This window comes from Mauremys mutica, chromosome 7, assembly GCF_020497125.1.
Source record: "Mauremys mutica isolate MM-2020 ecotype Southern chromosome 7, ASM2049712v1, whole genome shotgun sequence".
NCBI classification, from domain to species: Eukaryota; Metazoa; Chordata; order Testudines; family Geoemydidae; genus Mauremys; species Mauremys mutica.
Window position 1 is genome coordinate 110567597 of NC_059078.1, and position 15943 is coordinate 110583539.

Sequence of the window (15943 nt, forward strand, 5' to 3'; positions counted from 1 at the left end):
GAGGCGCTCTTGGAAACTCATCATTCAAGTCACACTACAATACAGGATAATGGAGAAAATCTTTTCCTTTATTAAAAATAATCCAGCATACAAAATATTAATTCCACTGCATTTGACTTTCCATATGAATTTAGTTCAAGAAATAAAACATGAAGCTCCTAATCTCTTAAATTAGAGGCAGAATTTAGAATTTACACACCATATAATGTCCCTCTCTTTAAGCAATTTTAATGTGTCCATCTCCATAATTTTCAAGCATCATAATGCATTTATTCTATCCTTAATAAGTATAAACACAGATGCTTCTATTTTCATCTTTTCAAGTATGAAGCTCATCAGTGAATCATTGTGAGTTGAGATAAATATATAGTTAAAATATATGCTAATTGTTCTTAAACAATAAACACTCATGCTATTCAGCGGTAGTATGATGTAAAATGAAGGGGGAATTTGAATAAACACAAGAAGATTCTATTGTCATTAAGTCTAGATCAGAAAATCAATCATCTGGTTCACCTATACTTTTATAACCAAGATTATTTATTGAAGAGAAGTCTAGGAAGTAAATGCAACAGATTTGAAATTAGGGAATGGTAAAGACAGATAAGGAATATATTCAGACGTATACCATCACTAAGCAAGTACTCTGATGTTTATTAGGAGTTTGCTACGCTGGTAAAAATGCTACTAGAGCTCATCAGCAGGAAATCATGCAATGAACCAATCCTTTTGATGTTAAAAGCGATTGAAATAACATCACATTAAACTGGCAATATGCCCATCTGAGTTACTGGGATTCTTGAGCTTAACTGGCCCAACAATCACCACATTTTCCTGGCCAGAACTTGTCTCTCTCTTGTTCCTAGTTACACAGCCCTGGTAGCATCTGGAAGAAAAATCGTACACCTTGCACACCACCATTTTGCACTGGAGGTAAACTGTAGAGTATCCATTAAAAAACGAAAAGGCTTTAAATTGGAACTGAACAATTTTTTTGTTTGATGAATAGTAAGCAGTGAAGGTATCGTCTTTTACACACCTGAGAAAAAGAAAAAACACATAAAATTAGTCTGTTCTCACAGTAATAAAATATGGATATTGCATTATGCCATGTGACTTAGTGCTGCATAAAAATAAACACTTTTGTTGCATCATAAGTTGACTGGAACTTTCCTTCATGCATTTTAAACAACTAAGTTAATAAACATTCACCATATGAAATGCCTGAATAAACAGAGATGGAGCATAAATAATGAAATAAATGCAAAAACATTTTGAAAACACACAATGAAATTTTAAAAGAACACTTTTGGAAAGCACCTTTCAAAAATATGGATAAAGAGCCTTGCTATCTTTCTAATGCTATTTTTTATTTCCCATTTGGATTTTCTAAAAAGAAAAGACAAAAGAAGAGAAACCCAAACCTTTGCTTCACAATTCTTGCAATTTATTTTACTGAGATGGGAAATTTCTATAGAGATTTTAAATTTGTTTCTCTTTCCAAATCCCTCCATATACAGAATACACACATTGAATTATATGTAATCCACACTACGAAAAGTGTGATTCTTCGTTCCTTCTAATGGCTGGTTCATATAAAAGGCTACTGCAGCGAGCTAATATATACATTCTTTTACCTCAAAGCACTAGAGGCTTTTAGGTCTGTGAGTTACACATAAAAATCATTTTAAACTGTGGGGGTCAATATTTTCCTTACCCTCTCTTGATTAAATCGTATTTCACAGTTGTAAAGTCATGGGAATCAGGAGATGTTACACATGTGTCTATAAACAACATCAGATTTGGATCAGGGCTGTAGAGAGTGGCTTGAATGTATAAGTCCTGGTTTAGGTCAACAAAGTATGGGAAACTATTCACAGGGCTTGAAAAAGATGGTGATTCATAAAAGGAAAGTTTCACATTGAATTGTCCATACTGAGTTTCATCAGTTTCTAAAGAGTTGGACTCGTTGACGATGTTCATGATGTCCACTATCACACTCTCGTTCATTCTGCAGGTGAAATGTAACTGAGGACTCTTTGCCCTGGTGATGAAATTATCAGAAGTGGATGCTCTGACTGTGTTGGAGTAGTCGATAGTCCCATTATTTACCTGTTAAAACATTGGATAAAATACAGAGTAGAGGGCTTCAAAAGTCTTGTTGAAATATTACAATCTAGAGAGCTGAAATGCACTACAAGTTATCCGAAAGTCAGATGAGCCAGCAGTGAATTGTATGAGTACGGGTGAAAAAGTGGTCTCAGCTTGAATATGTTGAGATGCCCTTTTATGCTAGATCAGCGGTTCTCAAACTGTGGGGAAGTGGGTCAGGACCCCATTTTAATGGGGTTGCCCGTGTTGGTGTTAGACTTGCTAGGGCCCGGAGCTGAAGTCAAAGCCCGAGCCCCACTGCCTGGGGCCAAAGCCCAAGGGCTTCAGCCCTGGGTGGCAGGGCTCAGGTTACAGGCCCTGCTACCTGGGACTGAAGCTCTTGGACTTTGCCCCCCACGCCCCTGCCTGGGGCAGTGGGGCTTTGGCTCCCCCCCAGGATGGTGGCGCTCAGGCGAGCTCAGGCTTTGGTCCCCCCTCCAGGGGTCGTGTAGTAAATTTTGTTGTCAGAAGGGGGTCGCGGTGCAATGAAGTTTGAGAACCCCTGTGCTAGATCATTGGTCTTGCATGAAATGAACAGAGGGAAAATTTAGTCTGAATATCAATAAAATATGTCTTGATGGTAAAATGTATTAGGGTATGCTTCTTGAGGCTTGTGAAGGAAGACCCGTTGTGTGGAATATTTAAACTAGACTGGGCAAAACACTGGAAAAAAGTACTGTAGGAGACAAGTGTGCCCAGGCAGAGAGATGGACTGAATGATCTAATATGCATTTCTCATCTGTAACCTCTATTGGTCTTGTTTCCTTTCTAGGTCTAAGAAAGGTGGGAGGTTTTAATCTGTTGCTGTGTTTTGGCCATAATTTAGTTTTCATTTTCTTCAACATTGTGTGAAGCCACTATTGTGTTAATTGGACATAAAGATGGCGGTGGGATACCTGATGCAACAGATCTTACACATACAGGACTCCAAATGATCTCAATGGGAATCTTGCATGATTAATGTCTGCAGGTTTGAACCTGGCATCAGTATATGGAGGTAGATAGGGAAGTAGCTATATGGGTCCTCAGCGATGTGAGCTCACAAACAACCTAAGAAAAGATAGGCCAGCCACGGGATCACAATTTTCTTGATGAACTGTGGCAGCCATTGTGCCTAGAATTCTTATATACCCTATTGTACTCTTCCAGCAGTTGTATGGTGCTGCACATAAGATGATACTCTGTGTATTGAACCTTTGGGGTCTTTGGTGAACCTCATGATTTTCTTTGCTAGTTGCTGCAGTGGGAGAAATTCAGCCCTGTGCAGAGAGCCAGCACAAGGCTATGCATCTCTTTCTCTTTTAACTCAAGAAAACAGGATTTCTAAAGTCTCAAGGCCCAAGTGCATTATTGAACAAGACACATACTGCTTCCACAGAACAAAGGAAAATACATTGTCCAAAATATGCAGTGTAGGTATAGACATCTTGGTCCCAGGATTTTAGAGAGACAAGGTGGGTGAGGTAATATATTTTATTGGACAAACTTCAGTGAAGAGCTCTGTTTGGCTCAAAAGCTTTTCTCTCTCACCAACAGAAATTGGTCGGATAAAATACATTACCTCACCCATCTTGTCGCTCTAATTGTCCAAAATAAGCAGCCAGCACCCTACCCAAATCCTTAAACCATCCAGAACCCAACAAATCCTGAAGCAAAAATGTGGGGAAAGAAAGTCTGATTGTGCTTCCCCTGAACTCAATAATTTTGCCACAAATTTCATCCGGACCAGGACTGGACCCTTGAACTTTTCCGTTGAGTTATGATTACCAATAAACCTATTACTGTGTAGGTGTGTTAGAGATGCCCCTCTGTGCCCAATTTATAGAGGACATGAGCCTATTACAAGGCTGGCTAAGGAACTTTGGCTCTTTAGCTCCAGTTGTAACTGCTCGTTCTTTCAGCTCTAGAAGTCCCCAGCTCATTCCCCCAAGTGTTGGCTCTCACAAAACTATATGGTGATATAAATTTTACAGTGTTTTCTTCCCGTTGGGAATCTTTTAGGAATCTTAAAAGCACAGAGTTACTCTGAAAACTTTTCATTAATAAGTAATTTTAACAAGTTATTTTGATATACAGTATTTTCAGATGTAAACTCTTACCTCACTTTTTGTACCACAGCCATCATAAGGTATATGGAATATAACATGGGATTTTGTAACCATAGGCCTACAAGTTGGGTCATTCAAGTGAAAATTCCATGAAAAATAGCCTTTTGACCTGATGTAGGCTCTTCTAATGACTGCACGCATGTATTCTGGCAGACATGTAAGTGCCACTAGATGGAAAATTTGAATATCAGTTAACAATATTGAAGCATGTATACAAATCCAGTAGTTATTAAAATGCTGCTGTATATTATGTTCACATTACTAGCAAGCAATTGGCCTCATGAAATATTAACTATCCTGGAAATAACAGCTGGGTGGAGAGAAAATGAATTTGCTGTTTCTTTATTGCGAAGACTGACACCTCTGAAAATTCACTTCCCCTCCCTAGCTCTCTTATGGAATTAATACTGAGGTTACATAAGTTAATTCGATTCCATAGTTATTTATGCTGCCTAACAGGGTGCGCTCAGAGTTAGGCCACAGCAATAACCCAGTAATCTGCTTTTTATGATCCTTGGCCCAGACACCCGCTCCAGCGAGGTGCAGTGAACAGGGGTTCAATTAACTGGCCTATCCATCCATATGAAGACCACTCTAAAAATGCAGACTTAGCTTAATGATAAAGTATACAAGTGCAGACTGGCTCCTTCTCTCCATGCATACTACCAAACACAGCTCCTTCTACTAGAGCAACATGCTGTTACCAAAATTTGTAGAACTTGAACCATTGCTTAAAACATGTAGTAATTCAGTATAATGGGACAATCTGCATCCCTCTTTGGCTACACCATTGTCTTCAGATGTCCACCACATTTCCTTCTCTGATGGATCTCAAAACTTTTTCCTCTTTTCTCCTACTTTCCTCCTGTGGGATTAGAATGTGAGATACTGAGCTGATTATGCTGGGAGTTGTGTGTGAAGGACTGGCCTTGGGCTTGTTCTCATTGGCCAGCTAATTGTGAATAGGATACAGGTGTGTAGGATAATTACCCTATGGGTTACAGCTGCAGCTGTGTTGATTTGATTAATCAATTAGTAATTGATTGTCTACCATATTGTATATAAGAGCATGCTGGGAAATGAATAAAGAGAGATGTATACACACACACGCTGTCTCTCTCTGCTTGGGCTCTGTTCCTGCTCGAGCGCGATGCAACAAATGGCGGAGAAGCTGCGGGCACTAGTGTTGGTGGCCTGAAAAGAAAAGGAGACGCACCTGAGTTCAGTGTTGCGCGGCTAGGAGCCGCAGGATGCCCGAAAAGAAAGGAGGCGCACCTGAGCTCAGTGTCGAGCAGCGGCCGCAGGGCGTCCGAAAAGAGGCGCACCTGAGTTCAGTGTTGCGCGGCTAGGAGCCGCAGGAAGCCCAAAAAGAAAGGAGGCGCACCTGAGCTCAGTGTTGAGCGGCAAGCTGCAGGGCGTCTGAAAAGGGAGCCCAGAGGAAGAGCGGCTATAAGTCGCGGAGAAGAAGGGCGGCTATAAGTCGCGGAGATAAGCGGCGGCTATAAGCCACGGAGAAGAAGGGCAGCTATAAGTCGCGGTGGAAAAGGGCAGAGCAGCTACCATGAAAACCGCTGTATTAGCGGAAGATATGCATCGCGGAGCGGGGCAGGCTGCAGGAGGGAGACCAGGTCCTGGCAGTTAGTGATGTTGATTTCCAGGACATTGAGTACAGCAAGGCTGTCGAGATCTTCAAGACTGTCCGGGAGATCATCATTCTTCTAGACTCCATGCTGTGAGACAAGGAGGAGTTTGGAAATTTGAAATCAAGCTGAAGGTGGGGGTGGAGAGGATCAAGGTCTCTCAGGCAGCTGCAGAACTTCAGCAGTATTGTATGCAGAATCCTGTGCTTTACTCTGAAGTCAGACAACGTCGGTGGAGAGTTCTCTTCAAGCATGAAATGAATAACAGCTGCCTTTCCTTTTTAAGAAAACACTATCTCTGTGCCATTGAGTGCATGTTAAAATATATAAGAACTCAGTTTTAATAAGAGAATAGTGTTGCCAAATGGAAAGGTTTTTGTTTTGTTTTTAAAATTTTAAGACTTGGGAGTTAACTCAGACTGCTTTGCAGCTGCCTTTAAATTCTTTTATAGAAATTGCCTTACAGATTTGATTTTAATGACACATTCACTACAGAATGTCCAACTTGTTTACTGTTTTTATTTGTGCTTCTCAAGATACTGTTTTGAAAATTGTGTTAGAGAAGCTATATTGGAGAGTTAAAGCTACAACTGCCTTTTAGTTTTTACAATTTTATCACTTGCTTAAGAAATTTTGTGCTGGTTGCATAGCATTTAGTGTACCATGCAATTATTATTAAGAGTTATGTTTTGTGTTTTTTGTTTTGTTTTGTGATGTTTTCTGGCCAGAATTGTTGTTGTGTTGTCAAGCTCTAGGACCCCCCCTCCCTCAGTGTCAGTTTGATCGCCTGACATCTGAGGGATGTTTTTGTATTAGGAAGGGGGGAATCCTGTAGAGTTTGCACTATTTATTTGTTGTGTTTTGTTCTTGTTTAGTGTTGTTGGGTTATATGTTAATGATTGCATGGTTATATAGGTTGGTTTTAATTTTGGCTTGTGAACAGATTACTTAGTGGTTGTGTATTGTGATCTTATTTGAAGGTTCTGAGGCAGATCCTCAGCTGGTGTTACTTTACACCAGCTGAGGACCTGCACCTATCTGTTTTAAACACTATTGTTCTTTAGTTTTCCACCATAATATTTATTATGATAATCTAAACTTTTTGGACAAGATTAAGATAGATTGTGGTGTTATGTTGTTATAAGTTGGAAATGTTTTGTGAATGTTTTTTATCCTCTTTTCCTTTCCCTCTTCTTTATTTTGAATAGAGGGGGGAGATGTGGGATTAGAATGTGAGATACTGAGCTGATTATGCTGGGAGTTGTGTGTGAAGGACTGGCCTTGGGCTTGTTCTCATTGGCCAGCTAATTGTGAATAGGATACAGGTGTGTAGGATAATTACCCTATGGGTTACAGCTGCAGCTGTGTTGATTTGATTAATCAATTAGTAATTGATTGTCTACCATATTGTATATAAGAGCATGCTGGGAAATGAATAAAGAGAGACGTATACACACACACGCTGTCTCTCTCTGCTTGGGCTCTGTTCCTGCTCGAGCGCGATGCAACATCCTCCCTTTCTTGATTTGTTCCTGGAGGCTTTCTGACCTCCTTCCCAGTCCTTGGCCATCCTCCATGACGAAGTTTCTCTGAAGCTCCCTAACAATGAAGATTCTTTTCTGTTGGAGCTCATCATATCTGCCACCTTACTGTTGGTCTCTGACACTGCAACATTTAAAGTCTGCGTTGTCTGGGGCTGTGCACCACAGTGAGTACTGGGAACACAGAATATTTGGAATTTTAAAACTGTATTACTGGGTCACACTAGAAAGACACCCATCGCTTATGGGCTCCAACAGCCTCCAAGGCAGTGATCATCAGAGAAAGCCACGAGGGTCCAAATATGCCTAACAGGTGCAATAGACACCAAATAAAATGGCCTACGCAGGCTTTCCCAACTAGTTTCTCTTATCCAAGCTTGCAGTACAGTAGTAAAAGAAGGATAAGAAAATATTACCAGGCGTCTTGGGTGCTTCACTACTATCAGGAGGAGCTATGCAAGAAGATAACAAAAGGCAAAAATTAAGGAGAGTTCATGAAGCTTCATGCATTATTTATTATTCTGATTATAGCGTAATCAGTTAACATACAGCGTAAGCAATAAAATTAAAAAGGATTTTTAAAATATTAATAGAAAATGTTCTGATGAATAGAGCTGCCATTTACCATCAGTTTCCAAAGACTAATCTAATGAAAAAAAATCCCGCTTCAAATTGAAAAGGGGAATTACTATTAGCTTAAATGGGAAGAAGATTAAGCTCTTTGTGTATATCTGTGTGGACAAGTAATTGCATTCTCAAATACTTATTTTGAAAACAAGATGCCTTTTTAAAACGTGTGTCCCATTTGGCAACGTCCCCCCGCACGTTATCTAAGCATTTCGTGGGTTGTGTAATCCAACTGGTGCACTGAACTTGGAAATACATATTAGTTCAAAAAATAAACAAACACTGCAGTGATATACATCTTAGGGAAACCCAACCCAGAGTCTGAGGCAAAGCCCGCTGAAGTACCTGAACATATTACACTATTTATTTTTGTCAGCTGGGACGTTCAAACAGTAGGTCAGTGGAGCCAGCTTTGAGGACACTAGTAGTATTTAAAAGGAAATACATTGGAGCAAACAAATAACTAGAATAAAATGAATTAATAAATACCCATTGCTCCTGATGCCATGTAATGATCAGAGACTGACAAAGATGAGAGAAAATGAAGACACAGTTTAGTAATAGTCATTAGAAACTGTAATCTAGATGAGTGGTTCTCAGACTTGGGCCGCCGCTTGTTCAGGGAAAGCCCCTGGCAGGCTGGGCCAGTTTGTTTACCTGCTGGGTCCGCTGCAGGTTCAGCCAATCACAGCTCCCACTTGCTGCAGTTCACTGCTCCAGGCCAATGGGGGCAACGGGAAGCGGCGTGGGCTGAGGGATGTGCTGGCCGCCACTTCCCGCCGCCCCCGTTGGTCTGGAACGGTGAACCGCAGCCAGTGGTAGCCGCAATTGGCCAAACATGTGGACATGGCAGGTAAACAAACCAGCCCGGCCCACCAGGGGCTTTCCCTGAACCAGCGGCGGCCCAAGTTGGAGAAGCACTCATCTAGATACATGTTTCTTAGCTGAAGCAAGGAAGAATGGTGGGCTACAGGGCTAGTCCAAATAATGTCTTAGATTAATTAATTAATTACAATGGCTTGGGTGGTCTCATTATATTTATACAATTTGATTATGGTTCCCCAATAAGATTTGGGGCCATAGTTATTCCCTGGTGGTGGTAAACAGCGTGTGTGCCACGATGCAAACTCCTTACAACACTGATCCATCAGAAGCCTGCTCAGGGGGACAGGACACCAACAGATCAACTGGGAGATGCACTGATTCTGAAGGTATCTCCTCTCTGTGCCAACCACTCTCCCCCTGCCCCCACCACCCCCCTGACTCAAATGGGTATAAATTGAAAGGTTGATCTTATGCCGCTGGCGTGCTCAGCCTGCTGCTGGTCTGGGGCTCTGTTCACCTAGGCCAGCCGTGGGCTCAGCGGGGCCTGCGGCCGGGACCCCGGCTGGCATGGGTCCGGCAGCCAGAACCCCAGACCCACAGCGGGCTGTGCGGGGCCAGCAGCTGGGACCCCAGACTGGCAGTGGGGTGAGTGGCTCAGCCCACTGCCGCTCAGGGGTTCATCCGCCGGCTCCTGCCAGCCGGGATTCCAGCTGCTGGACCCACTCAGCCCACTGCCGGTCTGGGGTCCTGGCCCTGCCCACATACAGTGGGTACCTACCTTCTCCCTGGTTCTGGCCCATTCTCTTCCTCTCTGTGCATTGAGCTGAGGGTGGGAGTGCACTGAGCACAGGGCTGGGGGTGAAGGGTCTGGCCAGGAGCTAGAATGAGGGAGGGGGCTCAGGGTTGGGGCAGGAGGTTTGGGTATGGGGGCACTTACCTGGGCAGCTCCCATTTGGTGCGAGGGGTGCAGGGTGGGAATGTAGGGGTGTGTGTGCAGGAGCTCCCGTTTGGTGCTCAGGGTGGGGGTGGTGATGTGGGCGGGTGCAAGAGTCAGGATGTGGGGAGTGCATGGGATGGGGGGGATGGGTATGTGGGGGGGTGCAAGGGTCAGGTCAGAGGGCTGGGGCCATGTGAGGGGGGTGCAGGTGTTAGGGCAGGGAGTGTGGGGGGGCTGGGTATGTGTGGGGGGTGCCAGAGTCAGGTCTGGAGTTGTGGGGGGGTGAAGGAGTCAAGCAGAGGGCTGGGTGTGTATGAGGGGGGTACAGGGCTCAGGGCAGGGACTTGGGGGTGTGTGAGGGGCACAAGGCTCAGGGCAGGGGCCTGGGTGGTGTGTGGGGCTCAGGGCAGGGGGCTGGGTGTGTATGAGGGGGGTCAGGGCAGGGGGCTGGAGGGGATATGCCCCTATTCCACACACACCCTTCCCCAAGGTCTTGCCCCCGCTTTTTCTCTGCCTCTGCCAGGAGCAGCGAGCAGGCTGACTCTGCTCCTTCCCGACCCCCTCCCTTGCAAGGGCCATCAGCTGACCAGCTGGCAGGGAGGGAGGGACGGAAAGGAGGAGGAGGGTCAGGAACCCAGCACACTGAGGGAAGAGGCAGGGGAGCCAGCAGGACCAAGCTTCTGCCCCCATGGGAGGGGGTGGGGAGAGGTGGAGGGCGGAGAAGAGCGGGCCGGGCTGGGCAGGATTTTTAATGGCAACGCTTCTGCCTGCTGGGACATAGGTTGCCGACCCCTGGTCTATCAGCTCTCATCTTACCCAGCATCCACCTGAACATTCTCATTTTGGCAGTGTGAAGCACTTCTTGTTCTCTCCTCCTCACCGGCCAGCATTCCCACCCATACCTCCTGGCTAGCCTAGTCACATACTCTTATACACTTTACAGTTTACTTGGCATATTCTTATCTCAGAAAATTGCTGTCAACTTCCTTCATTTACACCAACTGCTCTTCATGTGGCTCCTAACATCCGCATCCATATTTCCATCATAGCTCAACAGTGACCCAGGGCATTTAAACCATTGCATGGACTTCAACTCTATTCTATTTAGTTGTAATGGCTTCTGTTTGTCCCTCTCAATGAAGCATCACATGCATTCCATCTTTTGTTGGCTTATTTGTAAGCCATAATAGTTATCCAGATAAAATATGATGCGTGCGAAAAACAATGAAATGCTGAGTACCTGAGTACTCTTGATGGGCATAGCAATTCACTGCTAAATGAAAAGGATAGGTACAGAAATTCATCTCAAGATAAAATTATGAAATCTGATAGGGAAGGTGCCATGGATACCATACACAGGGACATACACAGGTGTGTTCTCATCATTATTTGCGGTAGAACTAGACAATGATTTAGAAAAATCTGAAATATAGCTGTTCCCAGAATAATTTTCTACTGAACAAACAGAAAAGAAAGATTAAGAAATACTGCATTTGCTTCTGAAGATATCTGCTAAATCCATGAGAATACAGGTATGCATAGACCATCTCAGATAGACATTTATCTAACCTACTCTTAAATATCTCCAGAGATGGAGATTCCACCACCTCCCTAGGCAATTTATTCCAGTGTTTAACTACCCTGACAGTTATGAACTTTTTCCTAATGTCCAACCTAAACCTCCCTTGCTGCAGTTTAAGCCCATTGCTTCTTGTTCTATCCTTAGAGGCTAAGGTGAACAAGTTTTCTCCCTCCTCCTTATGACACCCTTTTAGATATCTGAAAACTGCTATCATGTCCCCTCTCAGTCTTCTCTTTTCCAAACTAAACAAACCCAATTCTTTCAGCCTTCCTTCATAAGTCATGTTCTCAAGACCTTTAATCATTCTTGTTGCTTTTCTCTGGACCCTCACCAATTTCTCCACATCTTCCTTGAAATGCGGTGCCCAGAACTGGACACAATATTCCAGTTGAGGCCTAACCAGAACAGAGTAGAGCAGAAGAATGACTTCTCGTGTCTTGCTCACAACACACCTGTTAATGCATCCCAGAATCACGTTTGCTTTTTTTGCAACAGCATCACACTGTTGACCCATATTTAACTTGTGGTCCACTATAACCCTTAGATTCCTTTCTGCCATACTCCTTCCTAGACAGTCTCTTCCCATTCTGTCTGTGTGAAACTGATTGTTCCTTCCTAAGTGGAGCACTTTGCATTTGTCTTTATTAAACTTCATCCTGTTTACCTCAGACCATTTCACCAATTTGTCCAGATCATTTTGAATTATGACCCTATCCTCCAAAGGGGTTGAAATCCCTCCCAGTTTGTTATCATCTGCAAACTTAATAAGCATACTTTCTATGCCAATATCTAAGTCATTGATGAAGATATTGAACAGAGCTGGTCCCAAAACAGATGCCTGCGGAACCACACTTGTTATACCTTTCCAGCAGGATTGGGAACCATTAATAACTACTCTCTGAGTACGGTTATCCAGCCAGTTATGCACCCACCTTATAATAGCCCCATCTAAGTTGTATTTGCCTAGTTTATTGATACGAATATCATGCAAGACTGTACCAAATGCCTTACTAAAGTCTAGGTATACCACATCCACCACTTCTCCTTAGCCACAAGACTTGTTATCCTATCAAAGAAAAATAGCAGATTTGGTTGTTTGTTTGAGATGGAGGGATAGTTCAGTGGCTTGAGCATCAGCTTGCTAAACCTAGAGTTCTGATTCAATCCTTGAGGGGGCCATTTAGGCATCTGCTGTGAAAAATAATAAAAAAAATTGGGTGTAGTCTAGCTTTGTTAGGTTGGATATTAGGAAAAACTTTTTCACTAGGAGGGTGGTGAAGCACTGGAATGGATTATCTAGGGAGGTGGTGGAATCTCCTTCCTTAGAGGTTTTTAAGGTCAGGCTTGACAAAGCCCTGGCTGGGATGATTTAGTTGGGAATTGGTCCTGCTTTGAGCAGGGGGGTGGACTAGATGACCTCCTGAGGTCCCTTCCAACCCTGATATTCTATGATTCTATGATTTGTTCTTTACACATCCATGCCGGTTATTCCCTACCACCTTACCAGCTTCCAAGTGTTTGCAGATGATTTCCTTAATTACTTGCTCCATTAACTTCCCTGGCACAGAAGTTAAACTAACTGGTCTGTAGTTTCCTGGGTTGTTTTTATTTCCTTTTTATAGATGGGCACTATATTTGCCCTTTTCCAGTCTTCTGGAATCTCTCCTGACTCCCATGATTTTCCAAAGATAATAGCTAGAGGCTCAGATACCTCCTCTATTAGCTCCTTGAGTATTCTAGGATGCATTTCATCAGGCACTGGTGACTTGCAGGCATCTAACTTTTCTAAGTGATTTTTAACTTGTTCTTTTTTTACTTTATCTTCTAAACCTACCCCTTTCTATTAGCATTCACTATGTTAGGCATTCCTTCAGACTTCTCGGTGAAGATCGAAACAAAGAAGTCATTAAGCATCTCTGCCATTTCCAAGTTTCCTGTTACTGTTTCTCTCTCCTCACTGAGCAGTGGGTCTTGTAGGACACAAAATAAGGCAAATCTCATAAATACAAAAATTTCACACTTTTGGTTGCAGATGAGAGCCTCTTTAAAAGCATGAATGAATGGCATGTGGTCCTCCCTTTTTATTTAACTGTGTAACTTACTCCAGCATTTTTCTTAGATTATGTTCACACTCTGATTGTCCCTTACCTTCATTAGCTGTAGTCAGTGGTTCTGGGGTAGATATTGCACCAGTGCTCTCTGCTGTGAAAGTGGATGAAAAGGAATAATCTGATTCCAGTGTTGTGTAATCACCAGAGGCTGTCAGAAAAAAGAGAAAATAAATGAATAGAAAGAACGAGTAATAGCCCTTAGAACTGAGGTTAAAAGATTTAGATTTCATCTTTTGTGGAAAAATCAGTTAGCAAAGTAGCCTTTTGCTTGTGGAAACGTGGGTCAAAATTGTGTTTTTAAAGCAATAATAAATTGTTTTTACAATAAACTGGGGGATTTTCTCATTGACATCATTAGTTCAGGACTGGGTTCTTAAGGAGCAAAAGTGGAAGTGAGCTTTGTAGTTTTATGCTAAGTGGCCTCGCCACATAACATCACAAATCACCACCATTTGGCATGATTTTTAGAACCTGTTCACAAGGAGCCTGTAAGTGAAATAATGGAATGCTGTGGCAAAATGAAGTACTTGGATTGATATCAGTGGGAATGAATAAACAGTAAGCGCCCAAATTACATCTGGCTGTGTCTCTTACTACTAGAGATACTGGAGTCATACAGGAATTGGCAGAAGCCTTATTGTTTGGGGGAATTTAAGAAACTAGGCTGGACAAAACTTCACCACAAAGACGTTTCTGGATATTGTAAAATACATGCCAATAATCCTTCAATGTCTTACCAGCAGGGGGCATGTATCTAGAATCTGTTAATGTGGATGTCGGAAAAAAATCACATTAAACTTCATTACTGTACACAGACACAAATTATAGAAAAATTACAGCAAATTATTTAAAACAAAGTAAAAATTCTACATGGAGAGAAGCATGGACAATCATACCTCTACTAGCAGAGATACACATGTAGGCAATTACAAAGCATGGCTAGCCATATCTATATCCAACTTTGCCTCCATGGCTGTGATAGTAAGCACAACAATGGTTTTTTTCCAATAATTTTCAGAGAAAAGATACCTATTTCCATATCCAGCTGAACACTTCCCTTTCCTAATGTTGATGCTATTGAATGTTGAATGCTATTTTCTTTCTTCTGCACATTAAAGAGGCCATGCCTAAGATCATTATGTGGCTCCATATGTACTTACCAAATGCCTGAAACAATTCGATAAGCTGGCTTGCAGGGATATATTAATAAATTCTTCAAAATATAATTGTTGCATGTAATTTCTGTGGACAGTAATGTCCTAATTCTATGTCTTTTATTTTTCATGCAAATCTTACAAATAATACCATTTCTGAAATTTTTAATTTTTGGTTGCAGATGAGCCTCTTTAGAAAGCATGACTGAATGTCATCGGTCTTGCCTATTTATTTAACTGTATAACTTTTCAAGCATTTTTCTTGTTGATGTCATAACCCAACATTATTTTCTTTTTTCTACACACTAAAGTGGCCTTTACCTGGCTCCATACACACCTACCAAATAGGCTGTGATTAAATACGCTCTTGGCTGCTTTTATTCTAGAACTACACATTGAACTTTACATTCCTTTCCTCCGGGGACATTCCTTCATATCCCCCTACTGAAGCCTTTTAGCACTTTCACCCAAATTGGCTGCTTGTTCTAAACTCAGTAACAAATTCTGTATACAGATACTCCGATAGCCCAGTACCCTCTTGGTACGGCTTGTCTGGCCTATTTCCAGCAAATCTCATTAATACAAAAAATTTGCATTTTTGGTCACAGATGAGCCTCTTTAACGCATGAATGAATGGCATGTGGTCCTCCCTTTGTATTTAACCGTATAACTTATTCCAGCATTTTTCTTACATTATGTTCAGAGTCTGTTCAGAAGTCCATTACCTTCATTAGGTGTAGTCAGTGATTCTGGGGTGGATATTGCTGCAGTGGTCTCTGGTGCGGTGATGGATGGAAAGGAGTTCTCTCTTTCTGGTGTTGTGGAATCCACAGAAGCTGTCAGAAAGACAAGGAAAGAAATTAATAGACAGAACTAGCAACTAGTACTAGCACCTAGAACTGGGGAGTTGTTAAAGATTTAGATTTCATGTTTTGTGGAAAAATGAGTTAGTGTAATAACCTTTTGCTTGTGGAGATGTGGGTCAAAGTTGTATTTCAATGTTAATTATGAATGATTATTTGATTTGCAATTGGGCGACTTGTGTCATTGACAGCATTAGTTCAGGTCTGAATTTTTAAGGGGTAATCCTAGAAGTTAACCTAGAAGTTACCATCTAAAATCCAAAATGCTGTAAATATTTGATTCTCTTTTCAAAAGGGCCCTGTAACTCAAACAGCAGGAAGTGATGTGGCTCCATTAGAAAACGTAAAAGCATAAACAATAACTACTTGCATTTTATCTGGCTGAGTCTTTTACTGCTAGAGAT

General features: G+C 42.2%; 1 protein-coding gene across 10 annotated transcripts in view; it reads right to left on the reverse strand.

Annotated features, from left to right (window-relative positions):
- Positions 1-47: 47 nt before the first annotated feature.
- LOC123374181 (soluble scavenger receptor cysteine-rich domain-containing protein SSC5D-like) overlaps positions 48-15943 on the reverse strand; it is a 36968-nt gene continuing 21072 nt past the window's right edge. For 9 of the 10 annotated variants that reach the window (XM_045023812.1, XM_045023820.1, XM_045023818.1 and 6 more), the window contains 6 exons: positions 15402-15512; positions 13560-13670; positions 7857-7892; positions 4251-4426; positions 1718-2112; positions 48-1039 (listed from right to left, as the gene is read on the reverse strand). In XM_045023812.1, coding sequence (XP_044879747.1) covers positions 757-1039; positions 1718-2112; positions 4251-4426; positions 7857-7892; positions 13560-13670; positions 15402-15512 — 1112 coding nt within the window. In that variant the 3' untranslated portion in view covers positions 48-756. The remainder of the gene's footprint in view (positions 1040-1717; positions 2113-4250; positions 4427-7856; positions 7893-13559; positions 13671-15401; positions 15513-15943) is intronic. The other variant, XM_045023815.1, reaches the window with a different exon arrangement.